This window comes from Monodelphis domestica, chromosome 5 (genome assembly GCF_027887165.1).
Source record: "Monodelphis domestica isolate mMonDom1 chromosome 5, mMonDom1.pri, whole genome shotgun sequence".
Lineage (NCBI taxonomy): Eukaryota > Metazoa > Chordata > Mammalia > Didelphimorphia > Didelphidae > Monodelphis > Monodelphis domestica.
Window position 1 is genome coordinate 312069527 of NC_077231.1, and position 27003 is coordinate 312096529.

The 27003-nt window shown below is 46.2% G+C and overlaps 1 protein-coding gene across 12 annotated transcripts in view; it reads left to right on the forward strand.

Moving 5' to 3' along the window:
• The window catches only part of OSBPL3 (oxysterol binding protein like 3), a 157541-nt gene that overhangs the window by 75619 nt on the left and 54919 nt on the right, over positions 1-27003 (forward strand). For 9 of the 12 annotated variants that reach the window (XM_056800465.1, XM_056800473.1, XM_056800469.1 and 6 more), the window contains 8 exons: positions 6192-6308; positions 6478-6531; positions 6754-6867; positions 14357-14524; positions 16112-16232; positions 19114-19217; positions 19411-19503; positions 20452-20608. In XM_056800465.1, coding sequence (XP_056656443.1) covers positions 6192-6308; positions 6478-6531; positions 6754-6867; positions 14357-14524; positions 16112-16232; positions 19114-19217; positions 19411-19503; positions 20452-20608 — 928 coding nt within the window. The remainder of the gene's footprint in view (positions 1-6191; positions 6309-6477; positions 6532-6753; positions 6868-14356; positions 14525-16111; positions 16233-19113; positions 19218-19410; positions 19504-20451; positions 20609-27003) is intronic. The other 3 variants (XM_056800471.1, XM_056800472.1, XM_056800476.1) reach the window with 1 other exon arrangement.

Genomic DNA, 27003 nt, shown 5'->3' on the forward strand with positions numbered 1-27003 from the left:
AAATAGAGATGCATTTCAGTCTCATATAAAGGAAGAAATCGGGACATCCAACCTCAGGACTCAGGATTAAGAAGGCCCATTTGGCTATCGTTGCCAACAACCTGTTCCCTGTAGCCATGAGAGGTCCCACAATGCACCATCAGGTGTCCCCGGGGTCTCTAGAGCAATTTGCTGAATGTCATTCCAAGTCCTCTGAAGCTCATGGAACAATCATGAGAGCACGCGCACCTTCATGCGGATGAGCATCCCAAGGGCTGGCTGGATTGGTAGAGCTAAGGAGTCCATCTGGTCCTGGAGGAAGGAGAATGCCTGGAAGTTCAGGAGATGGTGGGAGCCACATCTTGAGCCCATCTCTCGGCATCAGCAGAGATAGGATTCTGTCACCACCGTCCTGGCAGACCCTGTCCTGCCGATGAGGCGGCCACTGAATTAGGTCTTTGTGTCTTGGCTCTCGGAGGCCACCAAGTGTCCAGACTTGTCCTCTGGCCAAGAAAATGGTCGCCATTGGGGAAACATGGGGCAAAGCACAAGGGCCTCCTTGGGGAAGGGCAGAGTAAGCTGAGAAGTTACAGAGAGCTGCCCGTGAGGAGTCTGCCTTCGGTTGGGTTGAGGCACTAAAAGATGGGCATTTATGGTCCCCTCCTTTGGGTTCTCTAACTGTGCCTTCCAACAGAGCAGGGGCTCTTCGCCTGGCATCTGTGAACCTTCCAATGGCATCAATAACTCTCCAATACTATTGATTTCCTCCAGGATCCTGTGTAGGTTATTTTCCGCATTCAGGCAGGTAGTCAAGGACCATTGATGAAGCCCTGCTCTGGGCCAGGCACCGTGCACAGAAGGGAAAAGGCAGTTCCTGCCCTCGGGAGCTCGCCTCGCTGCCCTCAAGAAGCTGGGAAGGACGCGGTCAGTCCTCCGGCCCACGGGAAGCAATGAGGCTGCTGGCCTGGGCCCCGGCCCTACCTAGTGAGGCTCTGGAGGAGCTCTCCAATGGCCAGCCTCTGCCCTCTCCCTTGGGCGGGAAGAGCGGAGGGAGGCAGAGTTGGAGGCAGTTTGCAGGATGATCATTTGGGAGAAATCTTAGAATTTAGGTGAGGAAACTGGAGGGAAATTTAAAGCCCTTATTCTGGGAGGGCTTCAATTGGTTTGGCTGTGTGTGTCTGCCTGCCTGCCTGCCTGCCTGTCTGTCTGTCTGCCTGCCTGACTGTCTGTCTGTCTTCCTGTCTGTCTGTCTGCCTGCCTGTCTGTCTGTCTGTCTGTCTGTATGCACATGGGCAGGATGACCACAGGCTGAATGGGTTCTTTCCTCAAGGACTTTTGGGGATCCCCAGGAGGCCGACGTCTCTCCCTCTCTCTGGAGCTCAGCCCTTCTGCTGCTCCCGAATGCCTGGGATCATTGGGCTGAGTTTGTCCTGCCTGATGAAGTCTCTTTGGTCCTCCTCCATACACCTGCCTCAGGCGCCAGAGGACCAGAACTGGCAGGGAACCGGGACCCTGAGCCACAGAGGAAATCTCTCGGGAGGGAGCATCTCTAGTGAGCGCTGAAGAGCCCGCGTGTACGGGATGTAAAAGGGAAGGTGGATGGATGGCCCTCCGCCTCTCCACCAGAAGCCCTCCTGGGCCCAGATGCTCCCACACTGCAGTGCAGGGATAGGCAAGAACCCAGCTGACTGGGGCCCCCTCGGCTAAGGCTTCATCGCTTGGGTTCAGTCCACAATCATTGACAATATCAAGCCCTGGCAGGGCAGCCATTGGCTGAGGGGACAGAAAGCTGAGCCTGGAGATGGGAGGTCCTGAGTTCAAATCTACACTGAAGACATGTTCTACTTCCTAGCTGGGTGACCCTGGGCAAGTTGCTTAACCTCCGTTGCCTTGGAACCAATACTTACTGTTGATTCTAGGACAGAAGGGAAGGGTTCAAACCTGCCTCTGCCTCTGCCTCTGCCTCTGTCCTACTCAGAGACATCATGTGTGGCAGAGAAAGGAGAAGAGAAGGGAACAAGCATTGCCTGAATACCTACTGTGTGCTAGGTAGGCATTATCCTAAGTCCATGTAGGCACTAGCTGGCATATATACTTCCCAGACATTAGTGAGGCCACCCTGGCCTGGGGCCATGTACCTACTATAAGTAATAGAAGAACAAAGTGAGGGGGCAGCTTTCAAGAGCCAGGCCTCCAGATAGGAGGTCTTGAGTTCAAATCTGATCTCAGCCACTTCCCAGCTGTGTGACCCTGGGCAAGTCCCTTAACCCCCATTGCCTAGCCCTGACCACTCTTCTGCCTTGGAGTCAATACACAGTATTAATCCTAAGAGGGAAGGTGAGGGTTTAAAACCTTCCTTCCTTCCTTCCTTCCTTCCTTCCTTCCTTCCTTCCTTCCTTCCTTCCTTCCTTCCTTCCTTCCTTCCTTCCTTCCTTCCTTCCTTCCTTCCTTCCTTCCTTCCTTCCTTCCTTCCTTCCTTCCTTCCTTTTTTTCTTTTAAACAACTTTGGGGAAACAAGACTAGATAAGAGCTAGGATTTGGGTGTTGGTGGGAGGGCTGGAAAAGGACCAGGTGCCAAAAGCATTCCAAAAGATGAATCCCTAGATCTTGGCAATGGGAAAGGGTTTCATCCCTCTATAGAACACCCAAGATAAGAAAGGGGGAAATCCAAGATGATTTTAGGAGACTGTAGGAGGGAAGGTGGTGGATGCTCAGACCAGGGAATGAATTGTTTTCCTCTTCAGTCTCAAGGAAAGATTCTTTTTCTTTTCTTTTAAATTTTTTTCTCTTTATTACAAACTTAATCACCAATGAGAATGGCCATTTCACCAGACAAGAAGAGAGGATTTTGTATATTGTCCATTTCTATTCTCATCCAAGATATGTTCTTTATGCTTTAGGGGTAGATGAAATTCAATAGGACTACCATTTAGAGGTCCCCTCTCAAAAACTGGTTTCCTCTTCTGTAGTTGACATATTCTATATTCTTTTTATTATATAGCTACACACACATACCTACATATATGTATGTATATATATATATATATATATATATATATATATATATATCTCGCCTTCTCTTTTTCTTTTACATCTCTATCACAACCCACCAAATCTCCCTCCTACTCTGCAAATAGAAACTGCCTCTTTTAAAGAATAGACTGATCCACACACTGACTGTTAGTGCCGTGTATGAGTCCTTCGCCTTTCTTGCCAAGGGCTCCATGCCCAAACCGTCCACTTTGGGAATGGGAGGGAGCAAAGAAATCAAGTCGCTGGCTCTGAACCATTTTAATTACTGTAGAGGTCCTACAACGCCAGCTTACCTGTCCTCAGGCTTCCTCATTGATTGGGTGGTTGGAATCTTACCTACCTCCAGTGTTCCAGCAGAAATCGAGTTCCAGTCTGAAACTCTGGAGCCTTCTTGACTCAACATCCTTATTCTCTTCTTGCCCATAGACACAGCTCTTTCCTTCCTTCCTTCCTTCCTTCCTTCCTTCCTTCCTTCCTTCCTTCCTTCCTTCCTTCCTTCCTTCCTTCCTTCCTTCCTTCCTTCCTTCCTTCCTTCCTTCCTTCCTTCCTTCCTTCCTTCCTTCCTTCCTTCCTTCCTTCCTTCCTTCCTTCCTCCCTCCCTCCCTCCCTCCCTCCCTCCCTCCCTCCCTCCCTTCCTTCCTTCCTTCCTTCCTTCCTTCCTTCCTTCCTTCCTTCCTTCCTTCCTTCCTTCCTTCCTTCCTTCCTTCCTTCCTTCCTTTTTTTCTTTTAAACAACTTTGGGGAAAACATGTAGTGCCCAAGGTCTAATAATCCCAAGGCCCTTGAAATCTGGAAAGATTAATTGAGTAAGCAGATAGGAATTATGGTCTGCTATTAGCAATTCTGAGGCAGCAATATCTAGGTAGCACAGTGGATAGACAACTGTGTCTGAAATCAAACTGAGTCCAAATCTGGCCTCAGATAATAGCTATATGACCTTGGGTAAGTTGTTGAAACCTATTAGCCTCAGTTTCCTCAAATGATTGAGAGAAGGGCCTGGAAAGTCACATCAGTATCTTTTCCAAGAACACCCTAATGAAGTCCCAGAGAACCAGACGTGGCTGAACAAGGACAGCAACATTAGCAGCTCGGAAGATGGTGCCTTCCCTTTGAGAGACGTCAATAAACCCTTAGTTTATTGGCTTAGTTGTCTGTTTTGCACACTCCATTTTTTTTTTGGTCAAAGTCTTTATCCTTGTGAATCTGACTTTCCAAGAATCTATCGGCCCAAGTATTGTTTTAGCCCTGCAGAAGGATTTTCTCAGAAATGACCATTGTCAATGGAACTCCTCTTGTGGTCTTTCACCATTGGGATTTCCATGGGGCCTCACTAGGACCTATCATAAAGGACCCATCACTTAGCTCATTGTCTGTCTGATGGATGATTCTACTTTCTCCCTGTTGTTGAGAGATTTGGAGAAGATCCCCCAAATCACAAATACCGATTTCCCTTATCTCTGGAATCTCTAAAATGTAGCCACTGAGACTAATGAAGGGCCTCTTTCTCCCTTTCTGAGGACATCTAAATAAACATGTCACATCGTGGGTAAGAGAGAAGAGGCCTTGTCTACAGATTTTCTATATGAACTTGGGCTGCCATCAGATATTTGAAGGATTGGCATGGATGAAGGATTAGACTAATTCTTTTTGGCCCCACAGGGCAAAACCAGGAGCAGTGTGGGGAGGAGCTGGAACGGAGTTCAAAAAAGGCATATTTAGGTTTGAGGTCAGGAAAAACTTCCTAAAGATGAGAGCTGTCCCAAGGTGGAGAGCTGGTAGGCACCTCCCTCATTCCTTGAGGTGGCTTAATGGATTGAGACCCATTTCTAGAGAGGAGAGGTTCTGAGTTCAAATTTGACCTATTGGCAAGTCACTTAAACCCCATTGCCTTGCTCTTACCATTTCTTCTGCCTTGGAACCAATACACAGCACTGATTCTGAGATGGAAGGGAAGGGTTTAAAAAAAGCAAAAGAAAAGATTGGACATCCACTTGTCAGGTTTTTGATGTGTTCTATTCCTTTTGTGTTGAGAGGATAGCTGATGAGGACCTGGCCAGCTCTGAAAGTCTGTGATTCTGGGAGAAAGCTATGCCTCATGGAGGCAGATGTTGGGTTGGTTCCCCTGGGGGCTAAGAAGGAGAAGACCCTCAGTTACAATGTCCTGGACATCCAGGATCAGCATGAGGACCCTGGAGAGCCCAGGAAGACAAACTGGACAAGCTCAAAGGGAACATGGCACTTGTGGAGCATGCTGCATTCAGCTGCTGGAAGGATTAATGTGGAATCCCAGCTCTATCACTGATGATCTGGAGGATCCTGGGAAAATCACTGTAGCTCTCTTGCTCCCTAATCTGAGAAAACAAAAGGGTTGAACTAGATGAAGTGGGACGTCCCTTCTAGCCTTAGATCATTGATGATCTTGTGACTTTTGTGCCTAACCACATCTCCTCATCACTCGTTCCCTCCCCCTTTCTCTTCTCTTTCCCTCTCTATCCTCTTCCCTCTTTCGCCCCTTCCATCTTCTCTATTTCTCTTCCCCCTCTTCCCCTCTCCTTTTCCCTCCTTCTCTCCTCCCCTTTTTCTCCCTCCACCTTTCCCTTTCCCTTCTCCCTCTCTCTCTGTCTTCCCTCTCTTCTCCCCCTTCTCCCTTTCCTTCTCTCCCTCTTTCCTTCCATTTTTCTCCTCCCCTTTCCCTTTTCCTCTCCTCTCTTTTCCTCCCCTCTCTCCTCCATCTTCCTCTCCCTCCCCCTTTCCCTCTCTTCTTCTCTCCCTACTCCTTCTCTATCTCTCCTTTACGTTCTCCTCTGATGCAAGAAAACCTGACCTTAGCTTAAATTCCTCTTGATGTCTGGCTGTTGGGACATGAGTTCTCTGAAGATGTGTCAGGGCACACAAAAAAATAGAATCTGTGAGACAGTCTAGTGGGGAAAAAAATGCAACAAACCTTGGCATCCTTTAGTCATCACTGTCTTGCTGCAAACAAGAGAGACCTGTCTCTGTTGAGTAAGGGTCAAAAATCTGCCTTTTGGGGGGCAGGAAACTCCCCTAGAATCTGATTGGAAGAGGATTACCTGGGGTTTGAGGAGGTCGGCCATCATGATATCCCTACAGATTTCTCAAGGAAATAGGACTATTTCTTTTAAAAGTGACCCTTGTATGTGGCTTCTCTCATCTGAACAGGATAGCTGGGAAGTGGTGGAAGGACTCCGAGGAGAGATGACTTGTACCCAGGAGCCTCAAATCCAGAAGGGCTTCCTGCTGAAGAAGAGGAAGTGGCCACTCAAGGGCTGGCACAAGGTAGGAATTCGAAGCTTGCCTTACCTGTCTTTGCAACTTCCTGCTTAGTCACTTTGAGTGAGGGTCTTGGGCCCTGCCAAGCTCCATTTGGGGAGAGGCTCCTTTAAAGCCTCTTCTGCAGTTAACTTTGCCTTGAGCCACTCAGCAATATGTGCTTTTCTTCCAACAGAGATTCTTCTTCTTGGAGAAAGGGATCTTGAAGTATGCCAAGAACCTGGCTGATGTAAGTCTCTAACCATTTGTCCACAACTGCCTCAGAGGGCCAACTTGTCTTCAGCAGGGTTGGAAAGCTTGTCCAGTTGGTAGATAACAGCCCCTGAAAAGTAGAGAGCTAGATGGGGTGGGGATTGGCCTTACTTTTTTGAGATGGGACCTAAAGGGACAACAATTGGGAACTCGGTCCTGTGGCCATGGTGTTCATTCAGTGTGATGTGATTCTGACCAGATAGAGAGAGAGAAGCTCCATGGATCCATTGATGTGGGGCTCTCTGTGATGTCCGTCAAGAAGTCTTCGAAATGCATAGACCTTGATACAGAGGAGCACATCTACCATCTGAAGGTAAGAACCCTTCCCCTAAGTGGTTCCATCATGGCGCCCACTGTGACCAATGCTTCCCTGCTTAGAATTGGCTTAGACTTGCTACCGGCATCCTGATGCTTACATGATGTGTGAGCTCAGCCTAATAACCATGGTACTAACTCCCAAGGTTGTAGTGAGGCCCAAAGGAGACAACAATGTAGACGAAGGACTTTGTAGCCTTCAATGTGCTCCGTAATTGCACGGCAATCGAGCTGGCCTTGACAATAGAAAGACCCAGGTTCAAATCCCACATTTGACCCAAATTGTCTATGTCACCCTGGTTAAGTCGCTTGATCTGACAAAGCTCCTAAGACCTGTTTCAGAGAAGATGATCATCAGAATTGGGGGGGACATGAGAAGTGCCAGTAAAATCATAGGAAAGAAGGAAGGAAGGAAACAAACACTTATTAAGCACTTAACACTGTACCAAGTAAGGGCTGTACAAATATCATCTCACTTGATCCTGACAGCAATCCTAGAGGTAGACGCTATCGTCATACCCAGGGAAACTGAGGCAGGCAGTGATTAGGTGCCTCGCCCAGGGCCACACAGCTAACAGGTGTCTGAGGCTGGATTTGAACTCACGTCTTTCTGACTCCAAACCTTGTATTCTGTCCACTGTACCACCCAGCTACCTAATTCTGAGTCAATTGTTATTTGTATGACCCGATCTTATATTATGTGCCATTGTTATGTAGTGCTACTAAATTGCATTGTACCACCTCACGCAAGGCAACAAAAGATTACCTAATGATACAGAGATAAATTCTATCAAATTTATTTGTGATTTTGCAGTCATTATTCTTAATAAAGGAAATAATGGAAAATAATGATGTCCATCTTAAGGACCTCAAAACACTTTCCAGTTGGTCTCTATTGTTGGGGCTCATTATTCTGCACATTTAAATCCACGTCAATAATGCCGCCAAGCTGGGGTCTCCTTCGTGTGGGTCTTCCTTTCAAGGAGGCAGATTGCAGACCCCTCCAATGGCATTAAAGAGAAGTCATAAATGCCAGCACGTGGCAGAATTTACACGACGCACCGAAGCTGTTCCTTTTAGAGGAGAATCGATATCCGTGAGCTCTGATATTAATAGGGGAGAAAGCGAGAGGCCCCAAAAGTTGCTGCCAAGAGGTTCTGTGGCCAAAATATTCATTACGTATGGTTGGATTGGAGGCCAATAGCGCAGGGCAGGAGAAGCCCCACGTACGCTGGCTGCTCTCCAAGAGTTACTGGCCTCCAGCCCTAACACTAACACAGAGAGCTCTGGGAGATTCCTCACGCTTGGGAAACTCCCCAGAATTCTTCCCTGCCTTCCCTGGAGCCAGGGAGCTCTGCTAATACCTTCAGTACCCTCCCCAGCTCTCAGGCAGGCCATGAAGCTGATTGGCCGGCCTGTCCACATTCCCCTTCTGTCAGGCCCCCTTTCTCCCACATCCAGGGAGATTCCCAGCACTGCTCTCGTCCCCCCCTTCGATCATACCTTGGATCGGGGCATAGACGTCCTGCTGCTCCCGGCTGTACGTGGTGACTCAAAGCGGGAGGCTGCCTGAGAGAGCCTGGGCTCAGCAGGAGAGACACAGAGGCTCAGGATGGGGGGGGGGGGGGGGTCCTCAAGCCTCCCAGCAAATGAGAAGCCGAAGCTGTTCTCACCGAAGCTGGGGACAGCAGAAGATGCTCCCAGGGTCCCGAGAGAAGCTCTGGCCACCGCCACCTCCAAGTGTCAATCCATCTTCAGCGTCTGGTTTTCTCATTTGTAAAGTGAAGCCTCTCCCTTCCCGTTCTCCCCCAGCGTGTCTCTAGCCACAGCCAAGGATTGTGTTGTTTTCTCACGCAGACTCTCGAATGCCAAGCCCGGAGCTGAGGCTGCAGGGCCAAAAAGAGATATCACTTAGTGGGTTAATTATTAGGGTTCAAGGCTGTTGGGGAGGTAGTGAGTTCCTAGGTGTGGGTGGTCATCCAAAAGAGTAGAACCCATTCCTGCTCAGGTCTGAGATGGAACCATCATGCTTCCTTTCCTCCTGAAACCTGACATCCTGGTGGTGAGTGAGTGTGAGTGTGTGTCTCTGTCTGTGTGTGTGTGTGTGAGAGAGAGAGAGAGAGTGAGTGAGAGAGAGAGACAGACAGACAGAGACAGAGAGAGACAGAGACAGAGAGACAGAGACAGAGAGACAGAGACAGAGACAGAGAGACAGAGATGGAGAGAGACAGAGAGAGACAGAGAGAGAGAGAGACAGACAGAGACAGAGATGGAGAGAGAGAGAGAGAGAGAGAGAGAGAGAGAGAGGGAGAGAGAGAGAGAGAGAGAGAGAGAGAGAGAGAGAGAGAGAGAGAGAGAGAGAGAGAGAAGGAGAGAGAGATAGAGACAGAGAGAGAGAGAGAGAGAGAGAGAGAGAGAGAGAGAGAGAGAGAGAGAGAGAGAGAGAGAGAGAGTGTGTGTGTGTGTTTTACTGGTCTGAGAAAGGGGGAGATGACTATTCAGTTTCTGCACACTGTGGCATTGAAATTTTTCCTAGATGAATTGTATATGAAAGAAACGAGTTCCCCTTGTTGTCCTGGAGTTCTGTACTCTGAAGGAGTCTAGGTAATTTCCTCATTGGCTCTCTCTCTCTCAACCCTTATCTTCTGTCTTTGTATCAATTCTAAGACAGAGGCAAGAGTCAAGCAATTGGAGTTAAGTGACTTGTCCAAGGTCACAGGAGTAAGACTTGTCTCAGGTCAAATTTGAACTCAGCTCCTCCCCACTCTTGGTTCTTTATCCCCTGGGCTCCCTAGCTGTCCCTCCTCATTTACTCTCATAGAAGCCTTGTTAGTACATTGCCTTTCTGCTGACCAGCTCTGGCAGGGGAAAGAATGTTCTGTAAAAAGTGAAATATTCTGGTTAATAGAGATTTAGCATATATCCCTCATGTATACGAGATTCATTTTCAAAGAAGAGGCACCATGATCTAGTAGATAGAGGGTTGGCCTTGGGGCCAGTAAAACCTGGGTTCCAGTCGTGCCTCTGACATATCTTGGCAATCAATGAACTTCTCTGTATGCTCTGAGGAAGAAAAGGTGTGAATCTTCCTTAGCAGAGAGGGAGCCTTTGGTGAAAGTCCAGGTTTTGTCCCTCCTCCTGGTCCACTTCCAAACTGGGCTGTCATTGGTCTGGACCTGTGACCCCATCCGTGTCAGGAGTTCTGTGCTGTGGGAATTCCCTTCAACCATGTTGGTCCCCAATTTGACTGTATCTTAGCATCATCCAAACTCTTTGAAGGCAGAAATTGGGATTGTCCATTTCACACTATCAGTTCTTGGTGATTAATTGAGAAGACAAGGGACTTGCCCAGAGTCCTACAGCCAGCGTGTGTCAGAAAGAGGAAATGAATCTGGATTTTCCAGACTGGCCTCCCTAGCCACTACACCATCTGGCCCCCATCACACGGGACCCGAAAACAATAATGAATCCAATTTCAGCTTTCTCTGATGAACATTCATTGTAGAGAGTTCATAGAAAATTCTGGATATTAGAGTTCTCAACAGCTATGCTACTCAATCAGTGAAGCATTTATCAAGTACCTCCCATGGGCCTGGCCAACCAGACCCAGCATTCTAGAGTTGTTCAGGACCTTCAGATCTTCTCTTCCCCTCAACCACACACCTTGGAAAATGACTGCTTGTGAGGGAGCAGCCCTTCAGGCAGAGCCCTGCCTCGAGCATTTTGTTAGGTGCTGAGCTTTCCACCCCATCCAATGGAACAGGAATGTCAACAAGTTGGGAGCAAAGTATGTTTTGAGGTGGCCACTTGCATTATGGAAAAGCCTTTTTTTTTTAATTTAAAATTTTAATTAATTAATTATTTTGGAATATTTTTCCATGGTTATGTGATTCATGTTCTTTCCCTCCCCTCCTCCTACCCCCCTCCCATAGCCAATGAGCAATTCTACTGAGTTTTACATGTGTCATTGATCCAGACCTATTTCCATATTATTGATATTTGCACTGGAGTGATCACTTAGAATCTACATCCCCAACCATATCCCCATTGAACCATGTGATCAAGTAGTTGTTTTTCTTCTGTGTTTTTACTCCCACAGTTTTTCCTCTGAATGTGCATAGTGTTCTTTCTCATAAGTCCCTCCAAATTGTTCTGGATCACTGCATTGCTACTACTAGAGAAGTCCATTACATTCAATTGTGCCATACTGTATCAGTCTCTGTGTACATTGTTCTCCTGGCTCTGCTCCTCTCACTCTGCATCACTTCCTGGAGGTTGTTCCAGTTTGCATGGAATCTCTCCAGTTCATTATTCCTTTGAGCACAATAGTTTTCCATCACCAACATATATCACAATTTGTTCAGCCATTCCCCAATTGAAGGGCATCCCCTCATTTTCCAATTTTTTGCCACCACAAAGAGCGCAGCTAAGAATATTCTTGTATAAGTTCTTTTTCCTTATTGTCTCTTTGGGGTACAAACCCAGCAGTGCCATGGCTGGATCAAAGGACAGACAGTCTTTTAGTGCCCTTTGGGCATAGTTCCAAATTGCCTTCTAGAATGGTTGGATCAGTTCACAACTCCACCAGCAGTGCATTAATGTTCGACTTTGCCACATCCCCTCCAGCATTCATTACTTCCCTTTGCTGTCATGTTAGCCAATCTTCTAGGTGTGAGGTGATACCTCAGAGTTGTTTTGATTTGTATTTCTCTAATCAGGAGGGATTTAGAACACTTTTTCATGTGCTTATTAATAATTTTGATTTCTTTATCTGAAAACTGCCTATTCATGTCCCTTGCCCATTTATCAATTGGGATAGAAAAGCCTTTCTAATGGTAGACTCCCCAGTACTAGCCTATCCAGACTGGAAACCCTTGGGTGCAGCCCCATCTGGGAAGGAAAACACCCTTTAAGCAACTGGCATGTGAAAGGTTTCCCTATTGTGTAATTAGGTGAGTTGCTGGATCTGATGCTAGGGGGAAGAGGAGGGCCATCTGAGGACCCTGAGAAAACATTAACTACTAACCTGCTTAATAGTCAGTGAAAATATTTGTTTGCTATTAACTTGAGTTTCTAGAAAAGTTGGAATTCTGAGCCACTGAAGTCTGGAGTGAGGAGGAGGAGGAATTCTGGTATTATTAACAATTATACTAACATGAGCTGGCATTTCCTGGCCTAGGTTCTGATTAGTGTGGATAATTAAGTCGTTATATTATTCGAGTTTGGACTGTTTATTTGGTGACCCTATTTCATACAATGATAACTTTGAATCAAAACTTACACAGCAGCCTTTGAAAGGATGGCTGGTTTCCACTGTTAGAACTCAGCTGGGTAGAACTTTGAAGGTTTCCAAAATGCTTTACATAAGCAATTTCATTTGCTTCTCCCAACAACCCTGAGAGATAGGTGCTATTATTATTCCCATTTTATAGATAAAGAAATTGAGGCTCTGATGGCTATGTGATTTGCCCAGAGTTATACAGCTAAAAGGCATTTTTGCCCATCATCTGGAAGTGTCAGGTGTTTACATACTAATTAAAGGTGTTTAATTTTTTTTAAACCCTCACCTTCTGTCTTAGAATCAATACTGGATATTGGTTCTAAGACAGAAGAGCAGTAAGGGCTAAGCAATGGGGGTTAAGTGACTTGCCCAGGGTCACACAGCTAGGAAATGTCCACCAAGCTGCTTCCAACTTTTAAAGCCTAGAGGAGCTCTGTCTGAAGTAGCCTTTCCCTTTCTTCCTCATATCCACCTTATAGAATTCCTTCCTTCCTACATAAGGTTTAGCTCAGAGTTTGCTTCCTTTGCAAACCCTCCCTCCCCCAAAAGCTATTTTATATATAATCTATCTATCCATCTATCTATCTATCTATCTATCTATCTATCTATCTATCTATCTATCTATCTATCTATTTATCTATCCATCTATCCATCCATCCATCCATCCATCCATCCATCCATCTATCTATCTCTACCTCCCTACCTCCCTATCTATCTATCCATCTATCTTTCTATCTATCTATCTATCTATCTATCTATCTATCTATCTATCCATCTATCCATCTATCTATCCATCCATCCATCTATCTCTACCTCCCTACCTCCCTATCTATCTATCCATCTTTCTATCTGTCTACCTATCTATATGCGTGTGTGTGTAGATATATATATAATACCATCTCAGTACACTGTAAGCTCCTTGAGATTGTTGAGTTTTTTTGGCTAGTGTATCTTTTGTTGTTGTTTATCTTGGAAGGACTCATTGTACCAATTGCATGTAATAACGCATTTCACATAAGTTTTCCGAAGTTATATGATCCAAATTGTCTCTCTCCCTCCCTCCCCTGGCCCTTCCCAGAGATATTAAACAGTTTAATCTGGGTTCTACATTAGTGTGTCTTTGTCTATTGTCTTTGTATCCATAGCACTTAACACAGTGCCTGACACATTCAAATAAAGCACAGGGCTCATTTTTCAGTTGTGTCCAACTCCTGGTGACCCCATTTGAAGTTTTCTTGGCAAAGATCCTGGAGTGGTTTGCCACTTTCCTTCTCCAGTTCATTTTACAGATGAGGAAACTGAGGCAAACAGGATTAAGTGACTTGCCCAGGGTTATATAGCTTGTAAGTGAATGAGGCTGAATTTGAACACAAGTCTTCCTGACTCTAGGCCCAGCTCTCTTATCTCTTATGCCACCAGTCACAAAGAGGGTGCTTACTGATTGCTTGTCTGACTGAACTGAATCATTGTAATATTGTTTTAATTTCTGTCATTTTGCCCAAGGAATGTATCATTGGACCCTCAAGACAAGTTAGCAAATTCATACCAAAACGCAAAAGTTTTGCTGAATTCTGAATCAGGAATGGTGAAATCCTGCTTACTTGTCCTACCTGGAGGAAGGGGTTTCTGACAAGCTGAAAATTCAACAGCATAGCCCAGCCCTGAGCCCCAGGGGCAGGTTTAGAACCCCCTGGTCCTTTCTGTCCTATTACATGACAGAATTATTCAGATCGAGAATGAATGGCACATCTGTCGAGCTGAAGTGAAGAGAAGACTGGCTTGTCTTAGAGAGTCCTAGAAACGTCTTGAACCACAGTTCAAAATCATTAGTAATAAGCCCATTTCTTGTTTATTGCCAGTGTTAGTGATTTGAAAATAGTGCAGTAGTTGGACTCACTTTAGAGTTGGCCAACAGTCTCCCGTGTGCCTCTAGGACTTCTCAGTTCCTTCACAGACAGCATTAACACCAGCGTGGTAGGTAGGTTTCTGATATTCCGAGGACCTCACTTCAACCAGCACTCCTCATCTGTCTATTTGGGCAGGAGGCTGTTGGGAGGTCTTTTGAGTATCCTATACGCAGCAGGGTCTTCTAGCAGAGACCAAAGGAGGAGCTGGGGTGGGCTGTGCCAGTCTACTTTTGATGGGGAAGGGCCATTTTCAGGGCTGTGCTTGGCCTATTCCATGATCTCAAGTCTCTCTCTTTTAGGTGAAGTCTGAGGAAGTCTTTGAAGAGTGGGTAGCCAAGCTCCGGCACCACCGAGTGTATCGTCAGAATGAGATCGCCATGTTCCCACGAGATGTTAACCATTTTTTCCCTGGGTCCACTGTAACAGACTCTGCGTCTGGAGTATTTGACTCTGTTTCAAGTAGGAAGGTAATACACAATGTGGATCTGGGCATTGCAGGGATGGAAGGAAAGACTCTTTGTCCACCCAACACCTAGATCTGCAAGGGCGAAGGGTTTGGGAAGAGGGAATGGCTAGTGATGAGTGTCCAAGACAAGGGAGGGAATTGTCCTCCCATAATCCATCCTGACCAGAGCACACCTGGAGTCTTTGGTCTCGAGGGTCACATTTTGGGAAGAGTATTGACCAGCTGCAAAGTGTCCAGAGGAAGGGAACCAGGAGAGCGAGGGACCTTGAGTTCTTGAAACACGAAGAGCAGTTGAAGAAACTGAGGGTGTTTAGCTTGGAGAAGAGTAGGCTCAGGGCTAGGGGAGTGGAGCAGGCAGGAGAACTCTGGTCAGGAACGTGAAGGGCAGCCACAAGGAAGAGGAATTCTAATTGTTCTGCTCGGGCCTAGAGAGTAGAGCTGAGGGAAATGAGGAAGGAACCTGAAGATAGGATGGTTGGGGCTACAGATGGTTTAGGGTTAGGATTATCCCAAGGCTGAATGGGTTAGTGAGCTTCCAGGCATTCAAAGTCTGCGAGCAGAGGCTAGATGACATTTTATTACGGAATTTGTTCAGAGGTTTCTTGTTCAGGTTGGATATGGGGCTTCTCTGGCCCCTTCCAAGACAGAGGTTTTGTGATAAACTAGAACCTGTCTCACATGCATGAATGCACGTGCAGATACAGCAAGATTTAGAAGGCAGACGTTCCACACAGATATGTGGGACTTGATTACAAAGCACTTAATGCTGTCTAATGTTTCCATGAGACAGGGAACACACATATTATTATTCCCATTTTACAGATGAGAAAAACTGAGGCTCAGAGAGCTTAAAAAAAAACTTGTTTAAATTGCTTAACTGGAAGAACTGGGACTCACACATAGGGTCTCTTGACTTAGTCCTTTGATCTTTTCATGACAGTCTTTCCTTGGTGCTATTTTTCCTCTAATGCTTAATTATTTAACTAGGGCAGCCAGATCATTTACTACAGGTAGGACGGTAAGAGTGAGTAGAATAGAATATTCTCTAACTCTCTCTCTCCCTCTCTCCTTTTATCTCCTTCCCTCTTTCTCTTCCTCTCTTTTTCTCCCTTCTCTCCCTTCTTTTCTCTCTCTGTATCTCTTATCTTTCTCCTTTTTCTGGCTCTCCCCCTCTTCTGCCTCTCCCCGCTCTCTATTTCTCCCTCTTCCATCCTTCTGCCCCTCCTTTCTCTCTTTTTTCACTCTCTCCTCCCTGTCTCTCTCACCTAACTTGACCTCAGTTTTCCGCTCTGACCATCAAGGACAAACTCACGTGGCCATGACTCTGCAAAAACACATTCCAAATGATCTTTCACTGTTGGCTGAGTCTGTGACATTGTTGTCATTTGGTAGGAGGAGAAGCCAGGGAATGTAGCTCAAGGTCAGATGATGGCTCCCTGGCCGTGATGGGGCAGACTCCCTGGGCCTCAGAGGGTCCCATAGGTCTCCGTGCCAGGCTCCATCCCGAGGCAGACCACCTTGGCGTCTTCTCAGCCAGACATCTCAGATGTGTTTTCATTTCTGATTGCCTTTGTTGTCTGTGGAACAGCGCAGCAGTATATCAAAGCAGAGTTCACTGCAGACGGGAAGCAGTCTGTCGTTCAGTTGTGGAGAAGCCCGAGTCCCCATATGGCCCCATTCTTCCGAAGACATGGAGAAATGCTCCAAAGGTAATGTCACCGGAGCTTGGATCATTCTTACCCTCAAAGGGATGCTTTTATTCTCCCTGTTACCTCCCTTCCCCTCTTCCGCTTCCTCTTGGTTCCTGATTGGAGACAAGGACATGGGATGGGACTTGAGGAGCATCTCATCTCATCCATGGCTTCCTCCAATGAGAAAACTGAGGTTTGGAGGGAAGTGACTGGCCCACGGTCACCTCATGAAATCAGAATAAGTACCGAGACAGCCCTTCAGGTTGTCTTTCAAATCTGCCACATTCTCTGATGTGCCTTGGCTCACCTAGGCCTCATACCGGGCCTAGAAAGAGGGTCTGACAGGCCTTACTCTGCAGATGAAGAAACCAAGGTTCATTGAAACAAAGTGACTCTCCAGTGGTCACACAGCTAGTAAACCTCTAAGGCAGAATTTGAACCTAGATTTCTCCTGAATCTAAGCCTTTACCACACTGTCATCTCTGTCACAGCCAAAGCAATTCATCTTTGGCAGTGAAGATTGTCATGGCATAAAGGACAGAGCCCTGGTTCTGCAGTCTGACGACTGGAGTTTGAATCTCACTTTAAAAAAAAAAAATCTTACCTTCAGTCTTAGAATCAATACTTCATATTGGTTCCAAGACAGAGAACAGTACAAACTAAGCAGCGGTGGGTAAGTGATTTATCCAGGGTTACACAGCCATGACATGAGACCAGATTTGAACCTTGTCTAGGCCTGGCTCTCAATCCACTGAGCCACCTAGCTGCCTCAATTAAATTCCACTTCTAATGAAGCCATTCCATCACTATGGGCCTCAGTTTCTTCCCTTATAAAATGAGGGAATTGGTCTAGATGGCTTCTGGCTTCTCATCTAGCTCCAGATCTTAAGCATGGGGTCTAAATCTCTTGTGGATTGTGTTTTGAGAAGAGACCAAAATTACTTTCTCCTCTGGGCCTCTGCCTCAGATTAGCCAAGCCAGCATTCTAACTCACGTCCTCTGGCTCTCAGTCCAATGCCCTTTGCCCTGCCTTGTTTTTCTCTCAGAAGTAAGGGGTTAGACTTGATGGCGTCTCCTGATTCTTAGCTAATGAGAGGTGTCAGGTCAAAGGTTGGCAGGTTGTCTTTGACCACGTGAGCTTTGTCCTCCCAGGCTGCCTCAACTTTGGCCTTGGAAAACTGCCTTTGCCACAAGGTCTTTTCCAGAGTCCAAAGTGAGACATCAAAGACACAAACTGCCAGCAATGAACTGATACCAGGGAAGGAAGACTTCACAGAAAATGCAAACATTGGAGTCAGCTGTGGGCTTAGGGAACCAGGCCAGGTATGACTTCAAAGCTGAATGTCTTGGGCAAACCTGTGGGGATCACTTTTGGGGGGGAAATCTGGACCCTCCATGAGGAGAAGCACAGTGTGCTATTTTAATGTCAGTCACAATCCAGGTTAGTGCCTTCTTTTTGACATTGCAGCCTAGCTAGGTACTGAAAGCAGGTGTTAGATTGAGACAGTCATTTCTGAGGAGTTGTAGCTGACCTGAAAATTGATATCTCAGCATGGGGATTGGAGGGGGGGGGATTGGATTTTATAGACCTCAGAGGAAGACATGAAATTAGAAATACCCAGGATAAGGAGCCCTCAGTACATCAACCCAATGAGATCACAGATCCCCAGAAGCATCACTGGATATAAAACTGATGTGGAAACGCCCTTGGATCCACCCAATCTGCTTGATGCCCTCCAGAAGTCTGCCACAAGCTCAGTTTGAACTAACTCTATTGGAACTGAGACATGCCCACTCCCTTTCTCAGGATATAATGCCTAAGCCTGTTTTCTTCAAATGTCAAATTGTCATTCATTTATAAACTGGAAATAAATAAAGGATATAGGGTCAAAGAACTGGAAAAGGATCTTGGAGGCCACTGAGTCCAATCCTCTCATTTTATCCATAAGGAAACCAAGGCTTAAAAAGGTTTAGTAGCTGACCCCCAAATCCCAAAGGGAATGAGGGAGAACAAAGGCTGTGGAGAATTGGAATTCAAGACCTCTGATTTCAGCACCAGAGCTCTCAAACTGGAACACACTTGTTTCATGGACCCAGTTAATTAAATGAATATTTATCAATCCCTTATAGACCACCAAGGGTCCTGCCTTCAAGGGGTTTAAAATCAGAGGTCTAGTGCTAGAATAGCAAACCAGCTTCAAGGGAAGGTGGGAAAGTCAGCACCAAATTATACCAAGGGCCTCAGTCCCATCGCTCACACACAGACACACACACACACAGCCTGTGTTAATGGAGAACTACACGTGTGGTAATTTTGTTGTGTTATTGTTTGCATTGTTCAGTTTATGATCATGAACTTAGAAATATGGTACAAAATTCCATGTCCTGTTTTAAGAAAAAGTTTTGTCTTTTTTTTTAAGCCTCACAATTATTTCCAATAGATAACCCTTTTTGGTAACAGGAAAAGGTGATGATGTAGGGTTAACCACAGAAACATCTGACAGTGTATACTATATTCTGCCCCCTTGTTCCCCACCTCTCTAGCCAGAGGAAAGACAGCTATTTCATTGTCTGCTTTCTGGGACTGAGATTGGTTGTTCCAGCTCATCAGGGTTCAGCTTCCATTTAGGGTTGTCTTTGGTGACCTGATTGGCACACTAAGATTCCATTCATATACTATAATTAGTGGACCAGGTTCACATCCTGGCTCTGCCTTTTACTGTCTATGTGGCCTTGGGCAAGTCACTTCCATTTCCCTAGGCATTGATTTCCACTTTTGTAGAACAAAGGGTTTAGACTAGTTGATGCCTATGATCCCTTCCCCCTGTAACCCTCCCTTCCTTTAATATTACTTCACTTTCTTGCTTTTTTCTCTTTTTCACTGCTCATATTCCTCCAGACCTGGCCCACTGTCATACCTACTTGATAGAAATGAGCCAGCTTCTCCAGAGCATGGAGGTTCTTCACAGGACTTACTCCGCGCCAGCGGTAAATGCTCTTCAGGTCAGTTCGGTCCTCCCAGGCTTGCCCTCCTTCAGCCTCCTCTGCCTTTCTTTCCCCCTTGTCTGGGACTAACAGATGTTTGTTGCTGCGGCCAAAGGGCTGGTGGGGATGGAGCTTGGTGCTGCCCTGTGGTCCGCCTGGGCTCGTCCTATGGAGCCTCACGCTCTCTCCTTTCTTTCCTCTTGTGATGAAGGGTGGCGCTTTTGAAAGTCCCAAAAAGGAAAAAAGACCCCACAGACGGTGGAGGGCAAGAGCTATTAGCAAAGAGGCCAAAGGAATGCTGCAGGTAACCCGAGCCCTTGGGACGCTCGTCCTTTTGCCCTTCCCATTCTGCTCTTTGCCAAAAAACAACTCCTAGATCACACGTGCAGAGAAATGGAATTAGGACCACCCCAGGCCCTTTAGGCAAGTGGGCAAACGAGGGGATCTCTGAGGACCTCCTCATTGACTCCCTCCCAAAAGGTCCTGGATACATGACGAAGGCTACAAGAGATTGAGAGACAAGAGAAGGCTCTTTCTTGGGGAGGGGCAAGGATGGGATCGTTGACATCACAAAATGGTGGTCGACTGGCAGTTCCAAAGCATCCCAAGGACTTTCCATTTTCTCCTTTTCTCTGACTCATCTCAGCCCTCCTTCCCTGCTTGGTTTGGCCTTTGGTGGTGATGGCGTCCATGCCCACTGGCCCAGATTCTGCTGAGTCCACAGCTCCGAATCTGAGGCCCAGAGCTGCTGAGCGGCCATGCCTTGTCCAACTTCTTGTGTCCCTTCTACTCACAAAGTGCCTGCCTCTCCCTCCCCAGTGGTTCCCTGTGTCATGCTTGCAGCGCCCCCTCCCCAGCCCTTCACAAGCTGCTGTGAGGGTTTCCAAAGCCACTTGGATAGCCAAGCTTTCCATATTTAGCAGGATTTTCATCAGACTGAAGAGACAAGCTTTGGGGGTTCCACGGTGAGGGCTGCTTGAATGGTGTATGGCTACCTTTAAAGCTGGGGATCACTGGTTCAGAGAATGACAGATTTAGAGCTCATAGTCCACCTTCCTCATTTTACTGAGTAGAGGATTGGGTTATAAGGAGGTTAGCTGGGATCAGCTGGTGACTCAGTGGATAGAGAGCCAGACTTGGTGATGGGAAGTCCTGGGTTCAGATCTGACCTCCGGCACTTCCTTGTGGGGAGCGAGGAGAGCTCACCATATTCTTCCCCTTAAGAAAGTCTCTCCTGTTGGTGTCACCCCAGGTCCCCAAGCCTTATTCTGGCCCAGTCAGGCTTCACGCGTCCAATCCGAATTTGTCAACGCTCGATTTTGGGGAGGACAAAAATTACTCCGATGGCTCCGAAACCTCCTCAGAATTTTCCAAAATGCAAGAAGACTTGTGTCACATTGCTCACAAAGGTATGTCTGCTGGATTTTTTTTCCGGATATTTTTGCTGGAATGTTGCTAAAAGCATTTCTCATGATGACATGTAAGGCTTGACTGCTGGTCGTCCTTCACTCTTACAAATTGGTGCTCTTTCTCCGGGGATCCTTGCTCATTGTCTTTTATTTGTTTAATTAAAGTCTCTAATATTCTCAGAGAGTTGTCTTGAGCATGAGAGATCAAGTGACTAGTCCTGGGTCACATAACCCATATGTCGGAGGTGGGACTTGAAACATGGGCTTCCTGATTGCTTGCTGTCTAGCCATGATGCCAGTTTCTTTCTTTTTCTTCTCCCCTCCACAAAAAACCAAAACAAAATTCTGCTTCCTCAATGGGAACATTAGCACCCCAAAGCAGAGTGGTTAAAACTTTCCCTATTCTCACATTAATTCATTGCTGGTGGAGTTGTGAACTGATCCAACCATTTTGGAGGGCAATTTGGAACTATGCCCAAAGGGCGACAAAAGAATATCTACCCTTTGACCCAGCCATAGCACTGCTGGGTCTGTACCCCAAAGAGATAATGGACACAAAGACTTGTACAAAAATATTCATAGCTGCGCTCTTTGTGGTGGCCCAAAACTGGAAAACGAGGGGATGCCCATCAATTGGGGAATGGCTGAACAAAGTGTGGTATATGTTGGTGATGGAATACTATTGTGCTAAAAGGAATAATAAAGTGGAGAAGTTCCATGGAGACTGGAACAACCTCCAGGAAGTGATGCAGAGCGAGAGGAGCAGAACCAGGAGAACATTGTACACAGAGACTAATACACTGTGGTATAATCGAACGTAATGGACTTCTCCATTAGTGGCGGTGTAATGTCCCTGAACAACTTTCAGGGATCCAGGAGAAAAAAAAACACCATTCATAAGCAAAGGATAAACTATGGGAGTGGAAACACCGAGAAAAAGCAACTGCCTGAATACAGAGGTTGAGGGGACATGACAGAGGATAGACTCTAAATGAACACTCTAATGCAAATACTATCAACAAAGCAATGGGTTCAAATCAAGAAAACATCTAATGCCCAGTGGACTTACGCGTCGGCTATGGGGGGTGGGGGGGAGGAAAAGAAAATGATCTATGTCTTTAACGAATAATGCTTGGAAATGATCAAATAAAATATATTTAAAAAAAAAAAAGAAAACTAAAAAAAAAAAAACTTTCCCTATTCTCAAGGTCAAGTCCAAGTCTGTGCTGCCATTTTTAACATGTACTCAGCAGCCCAGTGGATCTGTGACGTCTCATAGAGAGGCGCTCCTTCCAAAGTCCCATCTTGGGACCCATCCCTTCCTGCCCACCTCATGGCACACTTGTCCTCCATCTTCCATAGTTCCCCTAAAGGAGGCACTAACAGCCTGGGACCTTCCTTGATTTCTCTTTTCCTCTCAAGGATACCCAGACAACACCTGGGCTGCCCACTGATCATCCTTCAGCCCATCATTCTATTCCTGCTTGAATGTCCTACCAATTAGTATTTAAGTGCCTACTATGTGCCAGGCATTGCGCCTCTTACTGAAGACCCAGAGGTAAAAGACTTCCCTGCCCTCAAGGAATTTACAAACCAATGCAGGAGGCAAGAAGCAAACCAAGGTGTAGAAAGCAAGCTATAGTCATTCCTTAGATAAAGCCCTTAATTCCACTCTTTCCTAATTTCTCATTCATGATATCCGATAGCCTGCACATGCCCATTAACTCTTCTTTCTCACCCTCTGGGCAATATTAATTTATGTTGGATCCTAGATCTAGGCCTGGAAGGAATGTTGGAGGCCATTTTCCTCAACACAGGCATTTTGCAGATGAGAGAACTGACTTCCAGAGGAGAGAAATGATTGGTCCAAGGTCACACTGATCCTTAAGAAGTAGAGCCAAGATTTGAACTCAGCCCCTCTGACTCTAAACTCAGAACTCTTTTCTCTGTTGTAAGAGTTAATTTAGTCTCTTGTAATAAGAGTATTATATTTTATGAGGTTTATTAAGGATTATTAGAATTAAGGATGAAGAAAATACAAAATAGAAAAACCATGTGCCTAAGCTGATTAACCCATTCACAATCTACTCACTACATCTTGTCATCTCCGGGTAGAGGAAGAGAAAGCTCTTGGGAGGCAGAGAGCCCTTTAAATACTAAATTGTGATCTCACCCCAGGTAGAGACCCAGGTGAGATTATAGGGAATTCTGGGAAGTACGAAGGACTTCTGGGGATTGAAGTCTAGGGTTCAAATCTCCATTTTTACACTGTCTAAGGCTGCTTTTTAGAAGCCCACTGCTCCTTGATTTGTGACCATATGGAAATCCTGGAAGAACACCAACATTAAAAAAGATGAGTTTTGGTCTCAAGAATGAGTTAAAAGATATTGGCAATTTGTTGGGTCCTAAATCTCAACCTTTGAGATGAAATTGCATCAACATCCATTTTGTTTTGCAAAATGATTTATTTGTTATTTCATTTGTCCCTCACAAGGACCCCAAGAGGGGGAGCATTATTATAATTATCTCCATTTCGAGGATGAAGAAACTGAGGCAGCCAGAGGTTTAAGGATTTTCCCTAGTAAGGGTTTGAGGCAGCATTTGAACTCAGGTCTTCTTGACTCCAAGGTCAGCTCTCTCCATTATGCCATCTGGCTACCAAAGTAGTTGATTAATCAGTGCTAGTTAAATGAGTGAATTAATGAACAGATGAATGAATACACTTAAGCTCACTGCAGTGCTAGGAGCTTGAGGCTACTTGTCTTTTGAAGCCTTGACTATCCCAGCTGTGTCCCTGGGTTCCTTTCACCCTGGCATATTTATGATGCTGACATTCCCACATTAGTCTCCTACCTCCAGGTTTGTAACAGAGTCCGACAGTCCATCGGGTGCCCAAGGAGCAGCCACTGAATCCTACTGAAGCTGTCTTGTTGCATTTGTCATGAATTCCCAGTGAGGAAAACCCCATTGGTCACATGTGCCAAGGAGAGGGCCGACCATTAGTCTTCCCGCCCTTCCTGCTATGCCTCTTTGGAAAACAGCCTTCTGGAATCAATTCAGCACCTTCCAGAGCATAAGAAATGCTTTGCTTGCCTCATTTTCCCCTAGAGTTAAGACTGAGCTTTAATGCAACAACAACCTGCCCCGCTGCCACCCAGAAATTCTTCATCATTCCCAACCTTGGGATGATACTCTTGGCTTTAAAATGGGGCCGAAGGAAGCCAGGCAGCACCCAGTGGGGTCTGGATCAATGACAGCTTCGGCAGTGAGGAAGCCCTTGTATAGAGACTCCACTCTGAATAAAGGCTACTGGGCTGTGCTCAGAGCCTAGGACTTCCTGGTCTGAGGGTGGCAATAGGGACGTGGGGGTCCTGCTCTTACTCTGCCCTCCCCGTGTCTCCTCTCCACTCTTGCGGCCAGCTCTGAGTGCTTCGTTTTTGGCAGGACGTGGATAAGTTGGACGTATGGGAGGAAGGTGAACAGGGCAGTGAGGGTTCACCCGGTTCCTTTGAAGGAGTTGGGGATGCTCAGTGTGCAAAAGGCTCAGGGGAGACAGGAGAGCCCTTTGTGAAGAAAGTGCTCCCATTTTACAGAGGAGGAAAAGTGAGGCTCAGAGTTTGAGATTTTTGTAGAATCCCAGGACTAGGCAGGGTCTGGGGAAGGATTCAAACCCCAGTTCTTTTCTCTAAATGTTCTAGACAGTGTTCACGTTGGAATGTCCAAAAAATATTGTCATCTTTGTTCCAGAAAAGATAATGTACACAATTCCTTGATAGAATACGAGAATCCTAAATGTCATCCTTCAGTTATTTCAGTTGTGTCTGACTCTTCGTGACCCCATTTGGGGTTTTCTTGGTAGAGATCCTAGAGTGGTTTGCCATTTCCTTCTCCGGCTCCTTTTACAGATGAGGAAACTGAGGCAAGCAGGGTTAAGGTGACCTGCTCAGAATCACCCTATTAAGCTATTAAGTGTCTGGGGCTGGATTTGAACTCAGGAAGAAAATCTCAGCCCTCTATCCACTGTGCCACCTAGCTGCATGTCCTGAGGGTTACCTCATATTAAAAACATTTTTCCTTAGAAGGAGAGATTCTAAGACCCACTTCCTGCAGGAGTCTGAATTGTCCTCCTTCCGCCCTTCATTTTCAAGGCACTTGAACCCGTTATCTCACTTGAACCTCAGAGGAATCCTTTGAGGTGTCCCCATGTTGCAGATGAGAAAGTTAAGTGACCTGCCTTGGGTCATAGAACAAATGGTTGTAGAGACTAGATGGAATGGAGGCCTCCCCGGCTCCACGCTCGGCCCTCTGGCAGTCTGCCGCAGCCTGGCTAGGGCAGTCTTGTTATTCCTTCTCTGGGGTCTCCCCAAACCAAGTGGCCCCAAGGAGAGGCCGCGGCTCATTAGCCCGGGCCAGCGTTATGGACCAGCAAAAGCCGTGCTCCTGGTCCAGCCCGAGAGCCGCCTGCCTTTTGGGGTCAGAGAGAGCCCTTCTGCCCTGTCGAGGACCAGCCTGCCTATCGGCTGACCGCGAGGGCTCCTTCCCTCCTGTGCCCGCCGGCTCTGGCTCGAGGCCAAGCGCCCAGCCCTGGGACGAGCTGCTCTTGGCTCTGACCACCTCCCCCTCCAGGCTGATTCCAGGGTGGCTCCGGCAAAGGGGGTTCTGGGCTGCGTCTGTGCCTTATCTCACTTGTGCTCGTAGATAAAGAAATAAGATGAAAGGATGGTGCCCGAGCTGCTGCCCGAGAGGGTGTTCTGAGCTGTTTCCTTAACTTTTTCCCTGAGAACCAGGGAGCAGTTTTAGCAAAACACACATGTTGACGTAGGGGGCTTGCTTGAAAGTGATTCAATGGATAGCCAGGCCTAGAGATGGGAGGTCCTGGGTTCAAATATGACCTTAGAATGAATTCTAAGGCAGAAGGTGAGGATTCAGGGGGAAAAATCCCTATAATATAATTATAGCTCCCATTTATTTAATTCTTTGATAATCACAAAGCACTTTCTATGTGTTAACACTTGATTCACACAATGACTGTGGGCAGTAGGTGCTTTTATTATTTCCATTTCACAGATGAGGAAACTGAGGATAAAAGAGGTTAAGTGACTTATCCATGGTCACACAGCAAGTGTCTGAGGCAATCCTGCAATAAGTACAGTTTGAGCTGAGTATGAAGGAAGCCAGGGAAGCAAAGATATAGAGTTGAGGGATTTAGCTTACCAGGCATGGGAAGCAACCAGGGAAAAGGTGAGGCTAATTGACTTTTTTCTCTAAATTAGGTAGTCAAAACAAGATTCAAATTCAAATCGTCTTTTTACCTATTTATTCAATTTTAACATTGACTTTAAAAAATTTTGAGTTGAGGTAGCTGGGTGGCTCAGTGGATTGAGAGTCAGGCCTAGAGACGGGAGGTCCTGGATTCAAATCTGGCCTCAGACACTTCCCAGATGTTTGACCCTGGGAAAGTCATGACCCCCATTGCCTAGCCCTTACTGAGCTCTTCTGCTCTGGAACCAGTACCCAGTATTGATTCTAAGATGGAAGATTCTAAGAAGGTAAGGGTTTAAAAAACAACAACAAAAGCAATTGGCTTGTCCATTTTCAAGTCTATAACTATTGTTAAGGGAGCAATTCCTGTATGAGGTGTAAAAAGTTTGCTCATTTTCTACTGGGGACCCATACCAGAATATGAAAGGCCTTTATTGGCCATTGGCAGATAGAGGTCCTTCCACCTCCACCCTGACTGCTAGTGCTGGAGAAGTTACACATAGCTATGGAGGATGTGGATAAGAGGTCATGTTTAACACTTCCTAGCTGTGTGACCCTGGGCAAGTCACTTAATCCCAGTTGTTTAGTCCTTAACGCTCTTTTGCCTTGGAACTGATTCTTAGTATGAATTCTAAGAAAGAAGGTAAGGGCTCAGAAAAACAGATTTTATATTATAGCTTACATTTATTTAGTTCTTGAATGGTCCCAAAGCTCCTTACCCATGAATCCAAGCCGGTTCAGAGTAATCGAGCAACGACTAAGGCTTCTCTGGAGTTAAAGCTCCAAGTGAGGGACAATGTTGAGGTTCTTTCCTAAAAGATTTTTTAAATGAGGTTCTTACCTCTACTTGGCAGTACAAAGACAGAGCCTTGAGAGTGATCTGGTCCAGCTGTGTCATTTTACTGAGGAAAAATATATGGGTCAAAGAGGTTGTCTATGAGAGTATATTTTGGGATTGGAACTAGTCCAGTTCATGAGGCCCAGACAAGGGAAAGGACTGGCCCAAGGTCTATGCAGGCAGCAGAGCTGGGATCTGAACCAAAGACCTCTGACTATATGCTTTCTCCACTATGCCACATGCCATCTTGGGAGCCATTGAGATTTTAAAATGTGAACAAATAGAGAACTGGCAG